The sequence below is a fragment of the Bombina bombina genome, chromosome 2, assembly GCF_027579735.1.
Source record: "Bombina bombina isolate aBomBom1 chromosome 2, aBomBom1.pri, whole genome shotgun sequence".
NCBI lineage: Eukaryota > Metazoa > Chordata > Amphibia > Anura > Bombinatoridae > Bombina > Bombina bombina.
In genome coordinates this window covers 748,825,261-748,850,077 of record NC_069500.1, presented here as the reverse complement: position 1 = coordinate 748,850,077, position 24,817 = coordinate 748,825,261, and the positions used below count along the sequence as shown (strand labels likewise).

Below are 24,817 nucleotides of genomic sequence, written 5' to 3'. Positions count from 1 at the left end.
CACACACATTATATATAAAAAATATGGAATAGAACAAGTTCATGAAAATCATGGGCAGTAATCGTGATGCATCGCGGAATCGAATCGTTGACAGGATAATCGTAATCGAACCGAATCGTGAGACCAGTGAATATGCACACCCTTAGTCTAGAGCATGCAATTTTAAGCAACTTTCTAATTTACTCCTATTATCAAATTTTCTTCATTCTCTTGGTATCTTTATTTGAAAAGCAAGAATGAAAGTTTAGATGCCAGCCCATTTTTGGTGAACAACGTGGGTTGTTCTTGCTGATTGGTGGATTAATTTAACCGACCAATAAACAAGTGCTGTCCCGTGTCTGAACCAAAAAATAGCTTTTTCAAATAAAGATAGCAAGAGAACGAAGAAAAACATAATTTATGTAAGAATTTACCTGATAAATTCATTTCTTTCATATCGGCAAGAGTCCATGAGCTAGTGACGTATGGGATATACATTCCTACCAGGAGGGGCAACGTTTCCCAAACCTAAAAATGCCTATAAATACACACCCCACCACACCCACAATTCAGTTTAACGAATAGCCAAGAAGTGGGGTGATAAGAAAGGAGCGAAAGCATAAACAAGGAATTGGAATAATTGTGCTTTATACAAAAAAAATCATAACCACCATAAAAAGGGTGGGTCTCATAGACTCTTGCCAATATGAAAGAAATTAATTTATCAGGTAAATTCTTACATAAATTATGTTTCCTTTCATGTAATTGGCAAGAGTCCATGAGCTAGTGACGTATGGGATAGCAAATACCCAAGATGTGGAACTCCACGCAAGAATCACTAGAGAGGGAGGGACAAAAATAAAGACAGTCAATTCTGCTGTAAAATTAATCCACAACCCAAATCAAAAGTTTTAATCTTTATAATGAAAAAAACTGAAATTATAAGCAGAAGAATCAAACTGAAACAGCTGCCAGAAGTACTTTTCTAACAAAAACTACTTCTGAAGAAGAGAAAACATCAAAATGGTAGAATTTAGTAAAAGTAAGCAAAGAAGACCAAGTTGCTGCTTTGCAAATCTGATCAACAAAAGCTTCATTCTTAAAAGCCCAGGAAGTACAAGCTGACCTAGTAGAATGAGCCGTAATCCTCTGAGGCGGGCATTTACCCGACTCCAAGTAAGCATGAAGAAACAAAACCTTAACCAAGATGCCAAAGAAATGGCAGAAGCCTTCTGACCTTTCCTAAAACCAGAAAAGATAACAAATAGACTAGAAGTCTTCCTGAAATCTTTAGTAGCTTCAACATAATATTTCAAAGCTCTTACCACATCCAAAGAATGTAAAGATCTCTCCAGACAATTCTTAGGATTAGGACACAAAGAAGGGACAACAATTTCTCTACTAATGTTGTTGGAGTTCACAACTTTAGGTAAAAATTTAAACGAAGTCCGCAAAACAGCCTTATCCTAATGAAAAATCAGAAAAGGAGACTCACGAGAAAGAGCAGATAATTCAGAAACTCTTCTAGCAGAAGAGGTGGCCAAAAGGAACAATACTTTCCAAGAAAGTAATTTAATGTCCAGAGAATGCATAGGCTCAAACGGAGGAGCCTGTAAAGCCTTCAAAACCAAATTAAGACTCCAAGGAGGAGAAATTGATTTAAAGGGACAGTTCACCCAAAAACTTTCTCCCCTTTAAATTATTCCCAATTATCCTTTTTACCTGCTAGAGTGTATTAAATTGGTTGCAAGTAGCTCCTTTACTCATATTTCAGCATTTGAAATAGCTGATTTAGCTTGTGGTTTCCCAACCTATACTGAAAGTTTTGATACTGGCGTATACGCTATTGAATAGCCTAAGTAAATACAGCCAGCAGAAGAGATTACACCCTCAGTGGGGGGCATGATAATTTTCCATTGTTCTCTCTATGTATTGAGCTTTGGTGTTCCAGACAAATATAAGATAAGGAAGCAAGTCTGTGTACATAAAAGTGATAACACAATGAGATCTGATATTACCTGAAGCTCAACCCATTGTAATAGGCTGTGGTTTCAAAGCACTAAACCAGCTACTTCATATACACAAATAAACCTGAAAATGCAATTTCTCGAATATTTTATACTCTGCAGTTGGTATAACAAGTCATTTAAAATACATTTATGGAAAAACAATTTTACAGTGTACTGTCCCTTTAATGACAGGCTTGATACGAACCAAAGCCTGTACAAAAACAATGAATATCAGGAAGTTTAGCAACTTTTCTGTGGAACAGAACAGAAAGAGCAGAGATTTGTCCTTATAAAAGAACTTGCAAACAAACCCTTATCTAAACCATCCTGAAGAAACTGTAAAATTCTAGGAATTCTAAATGAATGCCAAGAGAATTTATGAGAAGAGCATCATGAGATGTAAGTCTTCCAAACTCGATAATAAATCTTTCTAGACACAGATTTACGAACCTGCAACATAGTATTAATCACTGAGTCAGAGAAACCTCTATGACTAAGCGTTCAATTTCCATACCATCAAATTAAATGATTTGAGATCCTGATGGAAAAACGAACCTTGAGTTATAAGGTCTGGCCTTAATAGAAGTGGCCAAGGTTGGCAACTGGACATCTGAACAAGATCCACATTCCAAAACCTGTGCGGTCATGCAGGAGCCACCAGAAACACAAACGATTGCTCCATGACGATTTTGAAAATCACTTTGGGAAGAAGAGGCACTAGAGGCAGAAAAATATAGGCAGGATGATAACTCCAAGGAAGTGTCAATGCATCCACTGCTTCCGCCTGAGGATCCCTGGACCTGTATAGGGTACCTGAGAAGTTTCTTGTTTAGATGAGATGCCATCAGATCTATTTCTGGAAGCCCACACATCTGAACAAATTGAAAAAAACACATCTGGGTGAAGAGACCACTTTTCCGGATGTAAAGCTTGACGACTGAGATAATCCGCTTTACAATTGTCTTTACCAGGAATATGGACCGCAGAAATTAGACAGGAGCTGGATTCTGCCCAAGCAAGTATCCAAGATACTTCTTTCATAGCCTGAGGACTATGAGTCCCACCCTGATGATTGACATACGCCACAGTTGTGACATTGTCTGTCTGAAAACCAATAAACGTCTCTCTCTTCAATAGAAGCCAAAACTGAAGAGCGCTGAGAATCGCACCGAGTTCCAAAATATTGATTGGTAATCTCGCCTCTTGAGATTTCCAAACCCCTTGTGCTGTCAGAGATCCCCAGACAGCTTCCCAACCTAAAAAACTCGCATCTGTTGTGATCATAGTCCAGGTTGGATAAACCAAAGAGACCCATAGAACTATACGATGGTGATCTAACCACCAAGACAGAGATAGTTGAATATTGGGATTCAAGGATATTAAATGTGATATCCTAGTAAAATCCCTGCATCATTAATTCAGCATTAAAAACTGGAGAGGTCTCATATGAAAATGAGCAAAGGGAATTGAGACAGATGGTGTAGTCATGAGACCTAAAACTTCCATGCATATAGCTACTGAAGGAAATAATAGAGACCGACAAACTGAACCCAATATAAATTGTCTCTTGTCTGTTAGAGACAAAGACATTGACACAATCTATCTGGAAACCTTAAAAAGGTGACCCTTGTCTGAGGAATCAATGAACTTTTTTGTTAAAAAGAACCTCCAACCATGTCTTTGAAGAAACATAAGTTGAATCATATGAGATTCTGCAAACGAAAAGACTGAGCAAGTACCAAGATATCGTCCAAATAAGGAAACACCGAGAACCTTTGAAAAGATTCCTAGAGCTGTCGCTAGGCCAGAAAGGAAGAGCAACAAATTGGTAATGCTTGTCCAAAAAAAGAGAATTTCAGAAAATGAAAATAATCTGAATGAAACAGAATATGAAGATATGCATCCTGTAAGTCTACTTTGGGCAAATAATGCCCTTGCTGAACAAAAGGCAGAATAGACCTTATAATCTCCATTCTGAAAGATGGTACTCTTACATGACAATTCAAAAGATTTTCTTTCTTTGGGACAATGAATAGTTCTGAATAAAACCCCAGACCCCGTTCCTGAAACGGAACTGGTATGAATACCCCAGATAACTCCAGGTCTGAAACACACTTCAGGAAAGTCTGAGCCTTTACTGGGATTGCTGGAATATGTGAGAGAGAAAAAGACTTCTCACAGGCGGTCTTACTCTGAATCCTAGTCTGTACCCCAATCTAAGGAATTGGGACTGAATTGAACCAAACAACTTTAGAAAAATCTTAACCTGCCCCCTACCAGCTAAACTGGAATAAGTGCCGCTCCTTCATGCGAATTTGGGGGCTGGCTTTGATCTCTTAAATGGCTTGAATTCATTCCATTTTGAAGAAAGCTTCCAATTAGAAACATATTACTTGGGGAAGAATTAGGTTTCTGTTCTTTATTAAGAACAAAAATGGAAATAAAGCTTAAGATTTACCCTTAGAACATAATCTTGAGGCAAAAAAAACTCCCTTCCCCACAGTAACAGTTGAAAGTATTGAATCCAACTGTGAACCAAATAATGTATTACCTTGGAAGGAAAGAAAATAGAAATCTGGATTTAGAAATCAAATCAGCATTCCAAGATTTAGGCCACAAAGTTCCTCTAGCTAAAATAGCTAAAGACATAGATTTAACATCAATTTTGATAATATCAAAATATTGCATCACAAATTAAATTATTAGCATGTTGAATAAAGTTAATAATGCTAAACAAATCATAATCCGATACTTGTTGCACTAAAGTTTCCAACTAAAAAAGGTGAAACAGCTGCAACATCAGCCAAAGAAATTGTAGGCCTAAGAAAAGGACCTGAAAATAAATTAAATTTTCCTTAGATAAGATACAAGTTTCCCATCTGAAGGATCTTTAATATAAATACTATTTTCCATAGGAATAGTAGTACGTTTAGCAAGAGTAGAGATAGCCCCATTAACTTTGGGGATCTTTTCCCAAAACTCCAAACTGCTAGCAAAGGATACAATTTTTTAAAAACCTTAAAGAAGGAATAAAAGAAGTACCAGACCTATTCCATTCCCTAGTATTAGGAACTGGAAAAAATCTCTGAAGTAACCACAGGAGGTTAATAAACAGAATTTAAATGATAGCTAGCCTTAAAATCAAGAGGACTAGTCTCCTCAATATCCAATATAATCAACACTTTTTCAACAAAGAACAAATGTACTCCATTTAAAAATAAAAAAGTAAGATTTGTTAGTGTCAATATCTGATGAAGGATATTCTGAATCAGATAAATCCTCATCAGAGAAGGATAATTCAGTATGTTGTCGGTCATTTGAAAATTCATCAACTAAAATGAGAGGTTTAAAAAAGACCTTTACATTTTATTAGAAGGCGGGATGGCAGACAAAGCCTTCTGAATAGAATCAGAAAAATATTCTTACAAATTCCCAGGTATAACTAGTACATTAGATGTTAAAAGAATAGCAACAGACAATGCATTAATACTGATGGACATTTTCTCTGCATGTAAAAGTTTATCATGATAACTTATTACAAACCATAGCTAAAGATAAAAATTCATAACATTAAAATAAATGAACTTAGCTTTGGTAGGACTGATATGTCAGCAGGAATCCAACAGTGTTTTCTGATACAGGAACAGTTTTGAGATATCTTGCAAATGTAAGAGAAAAAACAACATATAAAGCAAAATATCAATTTCCTTATATGACAGTTTCAGGAATGGGAAGAAATGCAAAACAAAATAAGCCTCTGGAAACCAGAAGCAAAAAGAAATGAATTCATAAATAATGTCAAAAGTTTGGCGCCAAGTATGACGCCAACAACTGACAAAATATTTTTTGCCGCCAAAAACGTCTGCAACAAACACGTGCGTCATAGATGATGCAACCACGTGAAAAAAACTCGGCGCCAACTAAGACGCCGGAAATTACGAAGTTACGTCAAGAAACGTAATTCTCGCGCCAAGAATGGTGCAATAAATTAAAGCATTTAAAGCAGCCCGCAATTTAGAAAGAGAGTCAATTTGAAAATTTCAGGTAAGAATTTTTTTTTTTTATATGCATTTCCCAAATATGAAACTGACAGTCTGCAAAAAGGAAATATACCGATAACCTGAATCATGGCAAATATAAGTACAAACATATATTTAGAATTTAAATATAAAGTGCCAAACCATAGCTGAGAGTGTCTTAAATAAAAGAAACATACTTACCAAAGACACTCATCTACATAAAGTAGATAGCCAAACCAGTACTGAAATGAGAATCAGCAGAGGTAATGGTATATAAGAGTATATCGTCGATCTGAAAAGGGAGGTAGGAGATGAATCTCTACGACCGATAACAGAGAACCTATGAAATAGATACCCGTTAGGAAGACCATTGCATTCAATAGGTAATACTCCCTTCACTTCCCTCTGTCATTCACTGCACTCTGAGAGGAACCGAGCTTCAAAAGAGCTAAGAAGCACATATCAACGTAGAAATCTAGCACAAACTTACTTCACCACCTCCATAGGAGGCAAAGTTTGTAAAACTGAATTGTGGGTGTGGTGGGGGTGTATTTATAGGCATTTTGAGGTTTGGGAAACTTTACCCCTCCTGGTAGGAATGTATATCCCATACGTCACTAGCTCATGGACTCTTGCCAATTACATGAAAGAAAATAGGAGTAAATTAGAAAGTTGCTTAAAATTGCATGCTCTATCTGAATCACGAAAGAAAAAGCATTTGGGTTCAGTGTCCCTTTAAACATTACAATCAAAAGTTGCTAATCATTCTATACAAAATGACCGATATATATCCATGTTGTTTTGTCTAGCATAAACAGATGGTCTATTCACATAGGAGGTGGAAGACAACTTATTAAAAAAAGGGAATTGTTACAATACAGAAAATTAATTTTCACAAAAAATATGAAACATATACATTTCTTTAGAAGTTAGAATCTACCCAATTGCTCTTAGTATGTAAGCTATATTGTACTTAGGTGAGAGGGAGTAACCTGTTTCTGCTTTCGCTAGTTGCTTTAAGTGTGTTCTCTTTAAGAAATTTTTCCGGGGACATCTATACACCTCCATTCTTAACTACTTTTCAAAGACTAATAGGATAGTTCTCAGAATTTTGAAAGAATGGAACTACATGGTAAATACACACTCAATATATATATAGATGAACTCTTATAGGTACCTGTATCTAATGTTGCAAAGCCCGACCCGAACATATATCTAGTCAATCTAATTTCACTAGGGCCAAATTCCCTTCACAAAGCTTCCATGTATATATGCAATATAAAAAATAGAATACAAGAAAAATACTATACTAAAAACAATGATACTAAAATACTTGTACAATACTGTTATTAGAAATGACCCATGCAGATAGTTTCCATTGTCTAAATCTCTGGTGCTGGTCGTTATTCATAAGAATTCCACTATATCAATGTTCTTATTCAAACCAGCAGATGACAGAGTATTTAGGTAGTGAATCCAATATGTCTCCCTTTGTCTTAATTTTTTCATGCGCTCTCCCCTATTTTTATCCGGGGGAATGAACTCAAGAGTAGTCCCTTTTAAGTATTTAGGATTTTTATTATGATGTTTGCTATAATGGTCTGAAAGATTATGGCCCTTGAAACCTGTTTCAATGTTTTTTATATGTTCAAATAATCTTGTCTTATATATTCTTTTTGAGCGACCTACAGTATATATATTGGAGGCCACAGCTGCATTCAAATAGATATATTATGAAGTCACTCTTACAGTTTGTTAAATAATTAATTTTGCATTCCTTATCGTTTGATTTAGATTTAACAATGTGAGTGGGTTTATTATAATTGTAGGCATGTAAACAGCCTTCACAGCTTTTTCTAATCAGTTTTTCTGTTTAATACTTTTCTTAAGTTTACTGGGAGCTAGCATATTTTTTAAAGATTTATTTTTCCTGAATATTATAGTAGGGCCATTTCCTATTCCCTAAGGCAGAACATGCTGTGATTTGAGATGTCATCGCAGAAAATGGGACCCATGAGGGAACCGTTGGCACTTTTGCTTTGCAGCGATACTTCACAACAGGCTGTTCTCTTTAAACAGCACTTTGCTCTGGCTGCATTGTGTACACAGTGCAGCCACAGCAAAGCACTGTTTGAAGAGAACAGTCAAATACGGGGTATCACTGCAAAGCAGCAGCGTATTGATTAATAACTGCCTTTTATGATGTATGCTTCCTTCTCTTGGTGTCCTTGTTGAAAGCATACCTAGGTAGGCTCAGGAGTAGCTGGCGGCTGATTGGTAACTGCACATATATGAGCCAATATAAAAGACGCGTTCAGCTAGTTCCCAGATCAAAAAATGAATACCAAGAGAATGAAGCAAATATGATAACAGAAGTAAATCTGAAAGTTATTTAAAGTTGTACGTTCTGGTGGAATTGATGCACTGACAAATGTTGTCAAATTTACATAAAACTTATAAGAAAACCAAAATATTAAGGCGCCAAATACATTTTAAGGTATTTATACATAGATTTATGTAGACTAATCCCAAAAAAGTTAGGAGCCAGTCATAAAGTCTTTGGACCCAGTCTCCCAGGTAATTTCAAACCTCAAAATGAGTATATACAGTATAAGTAATATTACACAAAGTATGTCCCTAAACACCTTTGCAGGTTAAAAGTTTATACTCAAAGAAAGAAACCAAGAATGTTTTGTCAACTTTTCACCATCACTCCTGCATTTATACGACACCCTCAGCAGAAGGCTGGTACATCCTATTAGGTCCTGGTTAAAAAAAAAAAAATTATATAAATGAGTATCTCAAAACAAGTTCATTTATACTCTCTATAAATTGAAACGTGATGTGATGTAACCAATAACCACACAACCCTATTATGTCTCCTCTACACAACACAAACACTTTCTCATTTCAATCATGTCTCATACACAGGCAATATATTGTACATTCATCATGAAAACCACACTAGTGGTGAGGATATAAAAAGATATCCACTACTGATTTCAACTGGTTTATCCCCCACTGCAATGGCAAAAGTATATATATATATGTCTTCCTATCTGTAGATCGTATACTTCCCAAATTCCAAGCCAAACAACAAGTTTTCAGTCTAATTCCTGTATCATTCACAATTTTCAGACCTTTGTCCATCATTTGAACAAAATGGCTATTCACTCTGCTTATTTCAAAGAGAAAATGGTCTCACATGTTAGAATATTTTATTATCGAACTGTTTTCATATAGTTATGAGTTTAACCTCTGCAAAAGGATTAAACAGATAGTTAAAGTCAGCTTTAGAGCAGCAAAGCACTGCTAGGAACTAGCAAAAACACATCTGGTGGGTCAATGACAAGAGAAAAATGTGTGTAGCCACCAATCATCAGCTAGCTTCAAGTAGTGCAATGATGACGATATTTACATATGCTTTTCAATGAAGGATCTCACAAGAACAAAGTAAATTTGAAAACAGAAGTGCATTTAAAAATGTCTTTAAATTACATGCTCTTTGAGAATCATAATTTTGACTCATGTCCCTTTAAAAATGTTTATTATGGGGCGGAGCTAGCCACGGAGCTGAGTAGCAGCACATCCACAGAGCTCTCCAGTGAAAAGTTCAATAACTTACTATTAGGGCTTAAAAACCCACAAACTTTACCCCACTTTACTGCAAAAGATGATACTTAGCTTAGGGATTAAACTGATACCAAGATTATACCCATCTATTTGGGGAAACCTGAAACATTGAGAGCATTGAATATACGCCGGACTTCCACCGCTCACAACTCAGGAGCCGCATCTCAGCACAGCCTGACTACAGTACACGACTCCGGAGGGTCGGGGCTCCGCTCCGGAGTGAATGCTGAGACAGACATACTTCCCTCCTGCATCCGGTGATCCACAGAAGTTTGCTCCGATACTTGTCCCACCAGACCGCAATCGCGGCAACCTCAGACTCTCAGAGATCAATTTGGAGCAGCAGCCTATTAGACCCTTCGGCAGAGACACCAGTGATAACTTGTGTGAGGTCAGGAGCCTGCCCTGACTGCTTACCCGCTCGTGGACATTCGCCCTGACAGGCCCGAGGTGAACTGGCTATAGTCTTGGTGCAAACGGCCGCCATATTGGGCCTAGCGCTCTGTAACCCCCGTGACAGCTTGGTCGCATTTATCGGATTGTGGGGACCGGAGTCCCGGCAGTAGAGGCGGTCTACATAACGAACTGGGTGAGTCAAAGCATCGACACACTGTGTAACCCTGAACACCTATAGAACAGCAACAGGACCACACTTTGGGCACCCACTCTCAATACACTTAAGGGGACTCTCAAAAAGCGTACATAACATATACGCAGTTCAGGCAGGCTCAGCAGCTGATCCGCAAGATAAAAACTGTGTGGGGAGGCATTAAGATCAGAAGTGTAAGCAGCTCAGCTATACATATCGCCCAGCATGCTTATTGATGAACAGTGAGAAAGTTCTGAAAGGTGATACAATGCTTGTCCGCTGCAGAGCCTAAATTAGCAGCTTACTTAATTACAGCCTCAGCCGGCAACTTCAGCAATCCTTTCTTACTCCATAATTGTTGTTAGGGGGGACATTATCTCAGACGCACATGTGCAGCTCCTAAGTGAACTTTGCTCCCATTAACCTGTGCAGTGCCCATCTGAACCTAGACTATCCCACCCCAAATCTATACTTGGGCCCAAGACACTCTGTAACAACATGATCTGGTAGTGAGGTGAACACCCCACATGCCCACCTGACCCAGAGATCACATAAGAAAGGAGTGTCTTCTATATATAAAAGCCTGCACAGGATTATACCAACGCTACATCCCATTAGCCCTCTGAAATACCATACTGCACAAGAACTACATCAGGAGACTGACCGGGGCAATTGGAGAGCACACTTTGTGATTTGTATTATACCTGCTGCACCAGCTATTGTGAACTTTAACCCCTCTCCCTGCCATTTCCCACCTGATCTCACAGGTGGGTCATATCCTCATCCCCTTTGCCCGCTTCGTCGAAAGGAGACACATCCCCTAGGGAGTGGGGTATATATTAAAAGCTGCAATTATCATATGTCTGGCTCTATGAAATAGGAGCTAAAATTACATAGAGAACACATTCCATGAAAGAGGGATAACCCTCTCCCACAGTCTATATAATTATCCATACAAGACAGGGCATCTGACCGAAAGGCTCCCAGATTAAGCTGTCCTTACCAGAACATTTCTCTTTCTCTGAAGAGATCAATCCATAACAACATGTAACTAAACCCTAAGTGTTTGTGGCCCCGCCGGCCAATGTACTCACACTAGCATATGTGAAATAAGCAGACTCTCAGCAGTAGCACACAAGTACCAATAGACAGTCTCATTCCTCATAATAGCAGGATGTCGCAGGCCCATAAAAGAAAGCAAAAACCCCATGCCACGCCAAAAAGAACCGTTGTGGATAATGTTACGGTTGCCTCCAGGCTGGCTGGAAGTTGGACCGTAGAAAGGGATGCTCCTAGCGCTCACCAAAGGAGCAGCAGCACCGTAGACACTATAACTACTGCGTAGCCACCATACGTAATGCAGACTCTACGAACCACCGCTGCTGGGCTGGTATCTCGCCGTCTGCTCTGCGCCCTGGACCTATGACCAGGCTCCAGTAGGTGAACCTCTTCCTTCTGTAGCAATCCCTGTAACTAAGGGAGTATGAAGAGCATAGCAATCCCTGTAGTGATTATAGCTGTACCCTACAAACATAAGTCAAAGCTGCAAGTTAGAGGGTCAGAATAGGTCTCATGTGCTGGAGCACACAGCCTGCTTTTTATTGAGGTTACATGCAAAAAAAGACACTCTCAGGGGGAGGCATAAAATCCCCAATCACACATATGATACATTTAGATAGAGACAACGCCCTTTTACAGGCCACAACATTACTTCAGCAGATAACATTACACACAATAAAACAATGCAGTCCACCTTATCACTAGCAGTCTGATTAGACAATGGGAATGTTTTATCACTAAACTTAATTAGAGCTGATCCCAGCAAACTTGTATTTAGAATGCTTCTTGAAGCTCAACAAAATTAACTCTTAATGGCACACAATGAAAACCAATGCCTCTGTAATAGTGCTCCCCCTCTGTGGAACACTCTGCCTGTGTGGCACCTGGCTCAGCAAGTCCCATTCACTGAACCAAGTGGGAGAAAGCCAGGGACAAGCTATTTTACAGGTCTGGGGACATAGTCTTAAAGGGGCATTGTTCACCAAAGTCACAATATGTCCCCAGACGGTTCTTAAAGGGCCATACACACCCAATAAAAGTTAATATGTTCTCAGGGGCACAATCTTCCAGGGGCCATAGTCATGAGGAAGGAGGCTGGCAAATAGGCTTCTCCAAAATCCAGGGAAGCAGGGCAATTTTCCATTTAAAGGGCCAGTTACAAATAGCAGTTTGTAACAGATAATTTCCAACATCGTTCTGGTACAGCCCAGACGAGATCAGAAGATGAATACTCAGATACAGGTAGTGCCTCAGACACCCAGACCGGATCAGCATTAATACAAAAAGCTTCACAAGCTCTAGGGGCAACCAACAGCTCTAATAACAATATGATAGACGCCATTCAATCTTTATTAGCCTCGCATCATGATTCCCTAACTAAGAGGTTCGACAGATCGCATGCGGATTTGAAGAGAGATATTGGCCTCATAGGGGAGCGAACAGACGCGCTGGAGCGCAAACAGGAAGATCTAGCAATAGATCACACCAATCTCCTTAGCTACTCCCAATCCTTCGCCATCCAAATTACGGATTTAGAACTGAAGCTGGCGGATCTAGAGGATAGATCGTGCCGTAATAATATACGCATTAAAGGCATAGCGGAATCAGTTTTACCACAAGACTTAGAGAAATGTCTGCATGGGCTATTCGAAGCGGTGTTGGGACCTGCGACAAGTACTGAGACTCTCATAGACAGAGTGCACAGAGCACGATCAGCGGATGGTGGCCAACCAAGAGATGTAATAGCGAGATTTCACTACTATACATACAGGAAAAAAATTCTCAGAGCTCTAGCTAGAGATAAGCACCTACCTGAGGAATATACTGGACTGTAAATCTACCCAGATCTTTCTACCCACACACTACAGCTTCGCAGGCACTTCCAGCCCTTTACCAAAATACTGAGAGAGAGGGATCTAAAGTACAGGGGGGGGTTCCCAGTAAGACTTTTTATTACAAAATATGGCCACCAATACATGGCCACTACCCCCCAGCAGGCGCGTGAATTGCTGAAAAAATGGGACTTGCTCCCCACGGATGGAGAAGATCGCTCTACTGATCCAGAAATGGGCACTGGCCCGAGAGCATCTGCTCCACCATGGAAACCACTACCACAAAGACTTACTGGCACTGCTGGAAAATCCAATGAGACCCTCAAGAAGCTTAGAGACCCTGTAGGTCCGCATCAGGATACAGACACATAGAGAGCCTGCTTACATACTCTGCTTGCTGTACTCTTTGAAAGGAGAAAATGAATCGTCGCAGGAGGGAATATTCCCTAAAGCTCAAGGACGATCTTACAGACTAAACGAAATGAAGATGGGTGAGATCAAAGCAATTACATGTTATAGTTTGTTCTTTTACCTAAGTAATGGACACTAGCCATAGACTTTGAACATGTTTGCTCCCTGTTACCAATAACACATTTGATGTTATTTTATTGCACTGAATTGTATATTTAGGTAATTGATTGTACGCATGTTATGTTATACTGTTCCCTTCAGCATTTGATTGCGGGAGACATTTAGAGTAGTTTGAACTTGTATCTGAGTGCTTCCATTGAGTATATGACTACCATTACCCTAGGGATTAAAATCAGGAGTCGGATAAACACCCTGACCATGCCATATCTTAATACCCCCTGTTAAGCCTTGACCTATACAGAGATTACTGAGACACTTAATTTAACTACTGTAGCCTTACTAGACGACCAGCTTGCCCTTCCTGAGATCCTTAGCTGTAACTTCCTGACTGCCACGACCTGCAGGTCCACAGTTAGCGACCCATAAGATAGTGCAAGCTCAATACCCTCTTGAGACCCAAATCTTTTAGACGTCTTCTAACTGACTGAGCAATGCCCCCGTCTGTTAACGAGCTAAATGTCTGCAGCACAGAGCATCCCAGACTACACCTTTAACCTCCCTTCTAGTCAGTCTAAATACGACATAGCACACATTGCACCCCTAGCGAGAGCCTGGTTATGCAACACATAGGGCTCCATACAAGGCACAGTGGATTAAATAATGCCTAACAAGGGAATAGTAGTTATTACACCCCCAATTACTTTCCGCTATATTGATTAGTACCGTTTAAGGTTCCTCCTGTTGAGGTAATGTTTATATTTTAAGGTTTACAGCACTGAATGTTTTATCACGTATGACATACATATGCAATACATATGCTTTTTTTCCCCACAGATTTTTAACCTATATTTTAGGCCGGCGGGGCCATGGACCCCTCTCCGCTTAGCTCCCCACCCAACATATTAGTTGTGCCCCACCGGCATAGACCGGTTGGTGCACTCATTGCGAAAGTTTATACTTACCACTTTTGACCAGTCATAGAGGTTTTCTTTTGCAATACCTCTCATTTAAAAATACATCACGTACTCCTAGCCCTTACAGTGTAAGACTAGACCCCTGCATCTGGCTACTAGACTGATCTTTTACCCTTAGTAACCCAGGCAGCCCTTCCACCACTCTCATAATGACCCCCATACGCATAGCTACACTGAACGCGCAAGGCTTAAACTCCCCCACTAAGAGGAAACTATTGCAGCACTATATCTTAGCACACAAAATTCACATCATGTTTCTACAGGAAACGCACTGGATGGGGGAAGCTCGGACCTCTGGGATCTCCCGGCATTACCCAGTGTGTGAAACTGCCTCCAATTCAGAAGGCAAGAATAAAGGAGTTGCCATTTTGATCAGTAGAGACTTGTCCTTTAAAGCGGAATATGTTGAAAGAGATAGTGAGGGTAGGTTTCTGATACTTATTTGGTCGCTCAATGATACACTATTCACATTGGTCTCACTGTACGCACCTAATTCCAAACAAGTTCCCTTTCTCCGTAAACTTTTAGCGCATATAGATCAGATTAAAAAGGGGACACCTAATCATTGGGGGGGGGACTTCAACATGGTCTGGGACCCAGCCAAAGACAAACAGTCCACCCTCACAACACACTCTGACAGAAACATTTCATCTACCTCCAACGCCTTTCGGAAACTCATATACCAACACAACCTCTATGACGCTTGGAGATGTTTGGCACCCTCAGTAAAAGATTTTACACACCACTCAAAAGCCCATAATTCATACTCCAGATTGGATTATATATTCTGTGACTCGTGGTCCCTGGACCAACTTGTTAACCCCAACATTAGACCGTGTACGTGGCCAGACCATGACATGGTCTACTTAGATTTTACTAAGCTACAAGCCCTGACTAATAGGCCCCCATGGAGACTCCCCGAGCAATGGCTATCAGACATAGAACTACCAGCACTCCAGGGAGGTTGTGAAGGAGTTTCTATCACATAACGACACAGGAATCACAGACATAAACATGGTTTGGGCCGCCCTTAAAGCGTACCTACGTGGACACTTTATTAAAAAAACGGCCCGACTACGTAAAGACGGTAGCCAGCCCTTAGCAAAGCTATATGGAGATCTCTGCACCCTTGAACAGACGAACAAAATGAGCCCTAGTACTCCAGTAGCCCACCAAATTGGACTTATTAGGGAAGAAATCTACAAGAGAGATTTGTCACGGGTTCAGGAGAATTTACATAAGCTTAAACAATTGTACTACCACAAAGGAAATAGGGCAAACTTTTGGCCAACAAGCTTCGCAAGCGTACACTAAAGAAAAGGATACCTCACATTGCGACACGCAGTGGCGTGGTACACTCTCCCAAAGAAATAGGCGCTGCGTTTGCTAATTACTACTCTTCCCTATACAATATTGAGACTTCAGAAGAGACTGGCAAATCTGACCATAGCAATATCCTCAGATTTCTAGAAAAACTACCTGTGCCCACCCTATCGGGGGAATCTAAGGCCGAGCTGGAACGGCAGCTTACATTAGCAGAGATCAAAATAGCCATAAAAGACCTTGCACCTCACAAGGCCCCTGGGCCAGATGGGTTTACGGTAATGTTCTATCGAGTACTCAGCCCGATTATAACCCCGGTATTACTCAGATTGTTTCAGAACGCAGCAACTAAGGGTGCTTTCCTGGCGGAATTTTTAGAAGCGAACATTAGCACAATCCACAAGGAAGGTAAAGACCCACTACAGTGCTCCAGCTATAGGCCCATTTCACTCATCAACGTGGACGCCAAGATCTATGCTAAAATATTGGCAAATAGACTAGGGAAGCACCTACAGACAATTATACATCTAGATCAAGTGGGTTTTGTCCAGGGGAGACAGGGCACCGATAATACTCTGCGCCTTTTAAATATCTTTTCAGAGGCTACGGATATGTGACTTCCTGTACTCACCCTGTCACTAGATGCCGAGAAGGCTTTTGACACGGTGAGGTGGGATTACTTATTTCAAACCTTATCAGCATTCGGGATACCGGACCCTTTCATTACAGCGACCAAGGCATTATATTCGGCACCTACTGCAGTTGTTAGGGGATTGGGATTCTGCTCCCCTAAAATCACAATCAGTAACGGAACCAGGCAGGGATGCCCTCTCTCCCCCCTGCTATTCGTCCTAGCTATCGAACCCCTGGCAATTGCAATTAGAGAGTCAAAACTGATTCATGGCGTGCAGATGCATGATACCCATCAGAAGCTAGAATTATTTGCAGATGACCTCACGGTCTTTCTTTCAGACCCGATTGACTCCCTCCCCCCGCTGATGATCCTTTTCGAACAATTCGGGGAAATTTCTTATTACAAACTGAATGTGGCCAAGACAGAGGCCTACTCCATTATATCCCACAGAATGAAAGGGAAGCGGTCCAGCTTGCCTACTCCTTCAAGTGGTCCGGCAAAGGAATCTGTCACTTGGGAGTCTTTCTTTCCCATAAAAAGTCAGTAGTGATCAAGGAAAACTTTGATACGCTGCTAAAGGCCGTCACTTCGGAGCTTAATTCTAAGAGATATAGTGAAATATCTTGGATGGGCAAAATAGCGGCTCTTAAGATGATGATATTACCAAAGCTCACCTACTTGTTCCGCTGTATTTTGATACCAGTCCCATGTACACTGATAAGGAAGTTCCAGACCCTCTTTAACTCATATACTTGGCATGACAAAAGACCTCGGGTAGCTGCACATATCCTACAAATGCCGATAGAGAGAGGAGGCCTTGGTCTTCCCAGCATCAGAAAATATGAAGCGGCAATGCTAACCCATGCTACAGCAATTGGGTAAAGATCTCCCCCCAACAAGGTGGAGAGAACTAGAGCAGGCTTCACTGCCAGCATACATTTACCTAGAAGATTTGCTTTGGCTACCCCCACATTGGCAAACCAAAGTCCACATCGCTAACAACATAGTGAAAGGGTGCCAAGAAGCTTGGACTAAGCTATGACACAATACATTAGTGGCCCCGCACCCCTCACCAATACATCCAATAAGGGGTCTCCTAGTGGGACTACTTAACACACATCTTAACGCATGGGCTACTACGGGCATAAACACCGTGGGAGACTTTTACTGTAATGGGCAGTTAAGAACACACAGGGACATGCTGGACCTTCCTACACTGACCCCCAAACTCCAATTTGACTTACTGAGACTTCGTACCCTAATGAAATCCTGGGGCTTTTTGGGCGACTCATTGAGAGACCTGACCATTTGGGAGACATGGTGGATAGCCAATACCCAACAACATAAACCCCTCACAGTACACTATCACTGTCTTATAGAGGAAGAGACTACTCCCAAAACAATTCATATGGATGCTTGGGAGAGAGACTTGCAAGCTACATTTGCACCAGATTCCTGGGGCAAAGCCATTAGTTTAACGAAAAAGGCAACCCATTGCATCACTTTATACGAGTTATACTTAAAAGTAATCACCAGATGGCACTTAGTGCCCACAAAATTACAGAAACTTTTCCCTGAACACTCACAGTTGTGCTGGAGGGAGTGCGGAGAGCCGGGGTCCCCCATCCATGTTTGGTGGACCTGTCCTAAATTGATGACTTATTGGCAGAAAGTAGAAAAGATCTGTAAAGAATTGGAGTTAACACCAACCTTGAGCCCAGCTCTGGCCATATTGCATCTAGGTGTAGACAAACTCCCCAAAACCAAGCAAAATCTTCTGATATATATCCTTATCTCTGCTAAATTGCTTGTAGCTAGGAATTGGAAAAAGAGCCAACCTCCCAGGCTACAGAGTGTATTAGAGGTTGTGAACTATATTAAAAATATGGAAAATTACGTTGCTAGGGAACGAGGACAGTTGAACAATTACTGCTTAATTTGGGAACCCTGGGAATCCATGCTGACTCGCATAACCCCCACCTAAATACTCAGGAATAGGGAGATGAATAGGAAAGTATCCCTTCCAGCCACTTCAACCCCTAACCCCTTACTTGCCTCCTACCCGTACACCTCCTTAGAAGCTAAGATGGTAGCCTAGCGTACTAATTAGCAGATAGAAGGCGGAGAGGGGCCAGAGGGCCCCCCATACTAATAGGAGTCTGTGATGTACCATAATAACTTAAATTACACTATTTGTTCACTTCCATTGACTGGTTTGTTGTCCTAAGGATAGCACCTTTGTAGAATAATGATATATGATTGTATACCCCTGAAAGTTCATTGTATATTCAAAAGGTGACCTCTGTAAAAACGAGGACTTCCTAACAGGGAGAAGTTTACATTCTCATTTGTTGTTTACATTTACAGAACCCTGCACACATAAATGTACCTTTCATGCATTGCTGAATATTGACACTGTTTTTATCCTTATTTGAGAAAGGTTGTATGTTAAAAATATGTCCTCAATAAAAACGTTTCTTTTAAAAAAAAAAAAAAAAAATGTTTATTATTTAAAGGGATAGTAAAGTCAGTATGTGTAAAAATATATATACTAGCACTTTTGTATAAACACTACCTTACCTGCAAATAGTCACTTATGCCTAGTGAAAATCACTAGGCATGTAATTCCCATATTGAACACCAGAGGGCAACAAGTAAAATCAAATGCCTATTTAATACCCTCATAATTTCCTAGCTTTAATAAACTATATGTTCCATACATGGCCCATTTAATCTAACTGAGCACATATTTATAAGTCCAAACATGAGTATATTGGTTTATTATGTATTTCTATACATTTACATATTATACCTGTGCATAATACATACTTCCTACCGACAATGTCTCAAGAGATGTATTTTAAAAGGTATATTTCTATTATGGCACTTAAAAGGATTTTAATTTAATATTTTCTGTATGAATTTAATTAATATATTTTAGTTCATAGTCTGATATAATATTGCCACCTTTTCCAGTTATCATCTTATATTATATAGATACCTGCAATAGAATTCTGTAGTAATTTAATTAGATAGATATTTTTGTATCTGATCTTATTCCATTTACTATAAATATTGCATATCTGTGGATATTATTAATACTTAGTGCATAAGCTATATTATATGATTCAGGGCACACATTATATAGGCATTCAAATATCAGTATCTATAGTCATATCTGGAACCTAAATTTGTACATCAGATGTTTAAAAAACAAAAGAATATATGTTATTTATTTTAAATATACAATCATATGTTCATTTAAAATATTATATAAACCTGGGACATATTTCTTAATATTTTTGAGTGCATGGACTTATGTTTATGACAAATAGTTATAGGACTGCTTATTTAGCACACATTAATTTATTTGGAACCGAATTCCTGAGACAAAGAAAAAAAAAAAAAAAAAAAAGAGAAGCGCTCAACCTGGGAACGAACAATAGCATAATAGCTTGTTCAATGGCTAGTTACCACCCAAGAAGAAGCCTCCTTTTGCTCAACGTGCCTTTCACAGAGAAGAACTTTCCTAAAGTATATCAGTCTGATCCTGACTCCACAGTACAGTCCAGTCCCGAAATACCAGGCAATCCCTCTCTGAACGAGAGAAACAGCAAAACCCCAGACGTACGTTTCAGCCTATTGTGGGCCTCGTCAGTGAGGTGCAGCTATATCCCTCTAGGCACACTGAGCAACGGGTCCACGTCTGGATTCCCGCATCACACTTAGGGAGACTTCCCTAAGTGTCATAATTTGCATAAATAAAAAGAGAGAAGCTTCCAGGTTGAGCGCTTCTCTCTTTTTATTTAAAGAAAAAAAAAAATGTATTTTTATTCTGAAACAGTTTGCTAAACATTTTAAATTCACCAATATAGCTACCCACTCAATTCAGCAGATACTTATCTAATATGTTACTGTTAGGCATTTCTCTCAGATCCATAAATATAGATTTATACAATACTGAGGTACATCATAACTGAAAATTAGACATAAGTTGTAATTTAAAATCTCAATTTTGATGCTTTCAACTTCCCCATATCACCAAGGGCATTTGGAGCTAACACAACATCCGGAGTTGGTGGTTTGAAGCTCAGTATGGGACAATTTAACACCTAGATAATAGATATTTACATTTTCTGGTCATCCTGAAGTCTTGTTAGCTTCAAAGAACTAGAGTACAGATTTTTGTCTCTGTGACCCCAGGTGTTCTAGGATGAGTCACTCTTCAGACAGGAAAGTCTTTGTATGGCATCCTTTTAAAGAGACCTGCCTTAACTAATTGAGCAAATATTATATTGTGCGATACATATGTAAGTTTATTTAATGCTACTCACAGGTACCCTGACAAGCTTCAGCCAATCATCAGCCTGTTCAGCTGGTTCGCTGAAGCGAATAGCAGTTATTTATGTGCATGAGTTTAGTTGTGCAATTCAGGCTAATCATCTGATCGCCTTTGCAGTCTTCATGCGCATTCCCTATATTTGTGCGTCTGCGTATTTGCTTTGAAGTGTAATTTGAGTGACATAAGGGTAAACAGTGAATCGGAGTTTCGGTATTGATTCACTGTTTCCCTTGAATTTCTGCCAAGCTAGCTTATACTTTTTTACCTTTATATATAATTAATCCTAAATTTTATTGCATATAGGTTGAGGAGATTGCTGCATGCTATGTCCCTATTGCATCTACAAGAAAGAAGTGAATCTTGTGATTTACTGTTTACTTGTAGCATGTGCATTTATGTACTCCTTCTCGGGATCGTGCAACACCTGGGACGTTTAAGGCTGTGACACACTGCAAGCAGAGCGACGCAAGGCAGTTGCTTCACTCCTCGTCGCATCGCTTCTGAAGTTCAGATATTTCATCTCTGAGCGCTCAGCTACGCGACCTGATGGAGCAGAGTGCTCAGAGATGAAAAGGCAGGACACACTGAGCGCACACAGCTGCATGTACACGCTGCGCATCGCTCTGCTTGCAGTGTGTCACAGCCTTTAGAGTGGGTGGGAACGCTCTATACGACACTCGGATGCTAGGCAAAATACATGAGTGGCCGGAGGAAGGAAAGAAAAAACGATGCTCCGGTTAGAGTATTTATATTATAGTTATAATGAAAGTACTATTTTTGAAGGGGGAAATACAAGCGGTTGTGTTTAACACAGTAGGATTAAAGCATTAGATATTGTGAGCTGTTCTATTGTTTACCATCACTTTAATATGATAGAAAATCCCTTTATTACCCATTCCCCAGTTTTGCATAACCAACACTTTTTACCTCTGTGATTACCTTGTATATAAGCCTCTGCAGACTGCCCACTTATCTCAGTTCTCTTGACAGACTTGCATTTTAGCTAATCAGTGCTGACTCATAAATAACTCCATGGGAACAAAATGTTATGGCACACATGAACTAGCAGTGTCTAACTGTGAAAAACTGCCAGAATGCACTGAGATAAGAAGCAGCCTTTAAGGGTTTAGAAATCAGACTATGAGCCTTTCTAGGTTTAGCTTTCAACAAAGAATACCAAGAGAATAAAGCAAATTTAATAAAAGTAAATTGGAAAAAGCTGTTTAAAATGGCATGCCCTATCTGAATCATGAAAGTTTAAATTTTGACAGTACTGTTCCCTTTAACATTCAGGAAATTGAAGAGACTATCTTTAATACATAAATGTGTATTAAGCTCTTAGTATTATTTCTAACCTTCCAGTAGATCTGTCCTACTGCTGCGTTCACTTGCTTCATTTTTTGGCTTGGCAGAAGAAGACCACCTATACACACTATTCCATCGACATCCTGCAAAACCAAACAAAATGGTATCATTATCAGAGAGAAAATAAGAAATTTGTTTGCGCTAGGACATTGCAGGTTCAGCCAAGTCTTGTGATTTTAAAATATGGATCATGGCATGGGGGGTAGTATATGTATGTCCATAGAGAACGTGTTTGAGAAGTGACATATCTGGTATGAAATGTACTGTGGGAAATCCAACAAATATTCAGCACCGGCACAGATAAATGCAACGCTGTCAAACAATGCACTAGGGCTCAGTCAACTCAGTCTCTGTAATTACAGCAGCACTATTTTGCAGCAAACGTACTGTGGCAATTAAGGTACATCATATATTATAAATCATGGTTTATTTACTATGCTGCTGTTTTTATGCACAGTTTGTGCAATTTTTTAATTATGTAAGTTATTTTGACCTACTGCCTATATGTACCATTACTGCTTATTCTCCAGTAATGACTTACATACATTAATAGACTCCTCCTCATACAAACTAATTAATACAATTAATACTTAGATTATGCAACCAAAGTGTGGAGTTTTAATTACAAGAAGGGTCCTCTAGAAATCTTTACCCTTTACTACGATTATCCAATAAAAATAGTTAATGAAAAAAGCAAGTGGATATAGTTAGCTGGACTTTTAAAACAAAAAGACAAACTCATTACATAAAACCCAAGATTGTAAGTTATTCGGGACAATTCGTATCTCTATATCAGTTTCCTATTACAGTACCTCCCTGTTCACAATAAAAAAAATCCAGCATGTTGCCACTTTACAAATAATAGTCGTAATAATTATGCAGTTTATGGCATGTCAGAGCGTGAGCAGTACTGTCTGACAGGAGTATAAAGGGCAATAATGCACTAATACGATTGTCAGTCTGCCCACATGATTGACATGTGCTACAAGCAAACTGTACTCTTGACTAGTTATACCAGTCTACGGCTATAATCACAACAGTCCTGGGTCACACACATTTCCCAGGTAAAAGGGGGAGGGCAAAGTAAGAGGTCAAGGTCCCTCATGCATACTTAGTTCACTCACCCAATTCAAGCGCCTTCATGCATTGTGGACAAAGCCCTGTCACCGATTCCACCTTTTCACGCAGAAGCCTGGACAAGACTCCCAATCTCAGGACAGACATCACACAAAACCCAGACCCCCGTGCCAGTCTAGGTCGCCGCCATTGCCCTACCACAAACCACGCATGCGCCACTGACAGCTTTCCACAGCAAAGGCGTACGGGAAGTTGAGTCCAAGTACCAGTCTAGATAGCAAATGAGGCGGTTAGTTAAACTACAACTCCCAGAATGTATTGCTTGGAATAACTGGGAGATGTTTTTTTAGTTCAAAAGCTCACACATGTCTAAGTGTCAATCTCATCGCAAGTCAAAAAAAGTTTATTGCCGTCAATTAAACATGATCATTAGTAATAATCAATAAGCGTAGTCAGACATCCCAAGTCTCCCTAAAGTTCAGGGAGTCTCCCTGATTGTAATAGCGGCTCCCTGATGCCAGCAAATGGAGTGCAATCTCCCTGAAACTCCAAGTACTATGATCCAATGTGGCCCAAATCTGGAAAAGTGTTCTTTTAAGAAATGCCTTTAGTTGCTGGGACGTTATAGAGCCCTCAAAGCTTGCATCAGTAACCAAAATGTCCCTACTGATTTTAATAAAATAAAACACAAATACTACCTTATTTACTGCACGTAATTAAACTTCATATTCTAAAATATTTAGCCATTCAACAAGCCTATGATCACTGGAAAATAGGTTTGTTTTATGTAGTTGTGCAATAAAGCTACTTTTTTAATGTGACTTTAGTGGGAAGCTACTGTAATGATAAGTCTCTATCTTATTTAGGGTTTCAAGGTGTCCAATATATAACTGGGAGGGGAAGGGGGGGGCGGCACAGTAGCGGGACCAGCCACCTCCCTGAAATGAGTTTTTGCAGGTTGGGATGTCTGCGTAGTGGTCTGCAAAATATCTAGGCAGGTTAAAACAGTTATCAGTTTTAGAGGTATAGTGCATAAAGGGGATGGCTATCAGGCAAGCATCGAACAAGAGAAGATGCATTTACATAGTACATAGCAACCTTAGTGTGAACGGTTTTAGTTGTCCACGATGTTCAGGGCTAAAGCCTGATGGCTGAGTTTCACCTTTGACCCAGGAAGGTTGTATCTTTCGAAATGTCAGCGGGGACTAGAATTCACAAGTAGCTTTGTATGTCAATGTCCCATTCTGGATTATGGCATACAATTACTGATTGGGCCTGTTATGCTACCCCATTTTTTATGCTATTCAGGTAATTACAGACCAGTAGTGTTTATAATTTTTGTGCTGAGTTAGGCACCTGGAAACCAGCTGCGTCCCTTCAAAAAAATAAAATAAAAATGCTTCATATATTTCTCTCCCCCACTAGACAACCGGAGAAAACTGATTTGTAAA

At 39.8% G+C, this 24,817-nt stretch overlaps 1 protein-coding gene across 1 annotated transcript in view; it reads right to left on the bottom strand.

Annotated features, from left to right (window-relative positions):
• The window catches only part of POLRMT (RNA polymerase mitochondrial), a 367,345-nt gene extending 343,770 nt beyond the window's left edge, over positions 1–23,575 (bottom strand). Inside the window, exons 1-2 of the mRNA XM_053702843.1 lie at positions 23,414–23,575; positions 22,280–22,372 (exon numbers count right to left, since the gene is read on the bottom strand). Coding sequence (XP_053558818.1) covers positions 22,280–22,372; positions 23,414–23,513 — 193 coding nt within the window. The 5' untranslated portion in view covers positions 23,514–23,575. The remainder of the gene's footprint in view (positions 1–22,279; positions 22,373–23,413) is intronic.
• Positions 23,576–24,817: the final 1,242 nt, after the last annotated feature.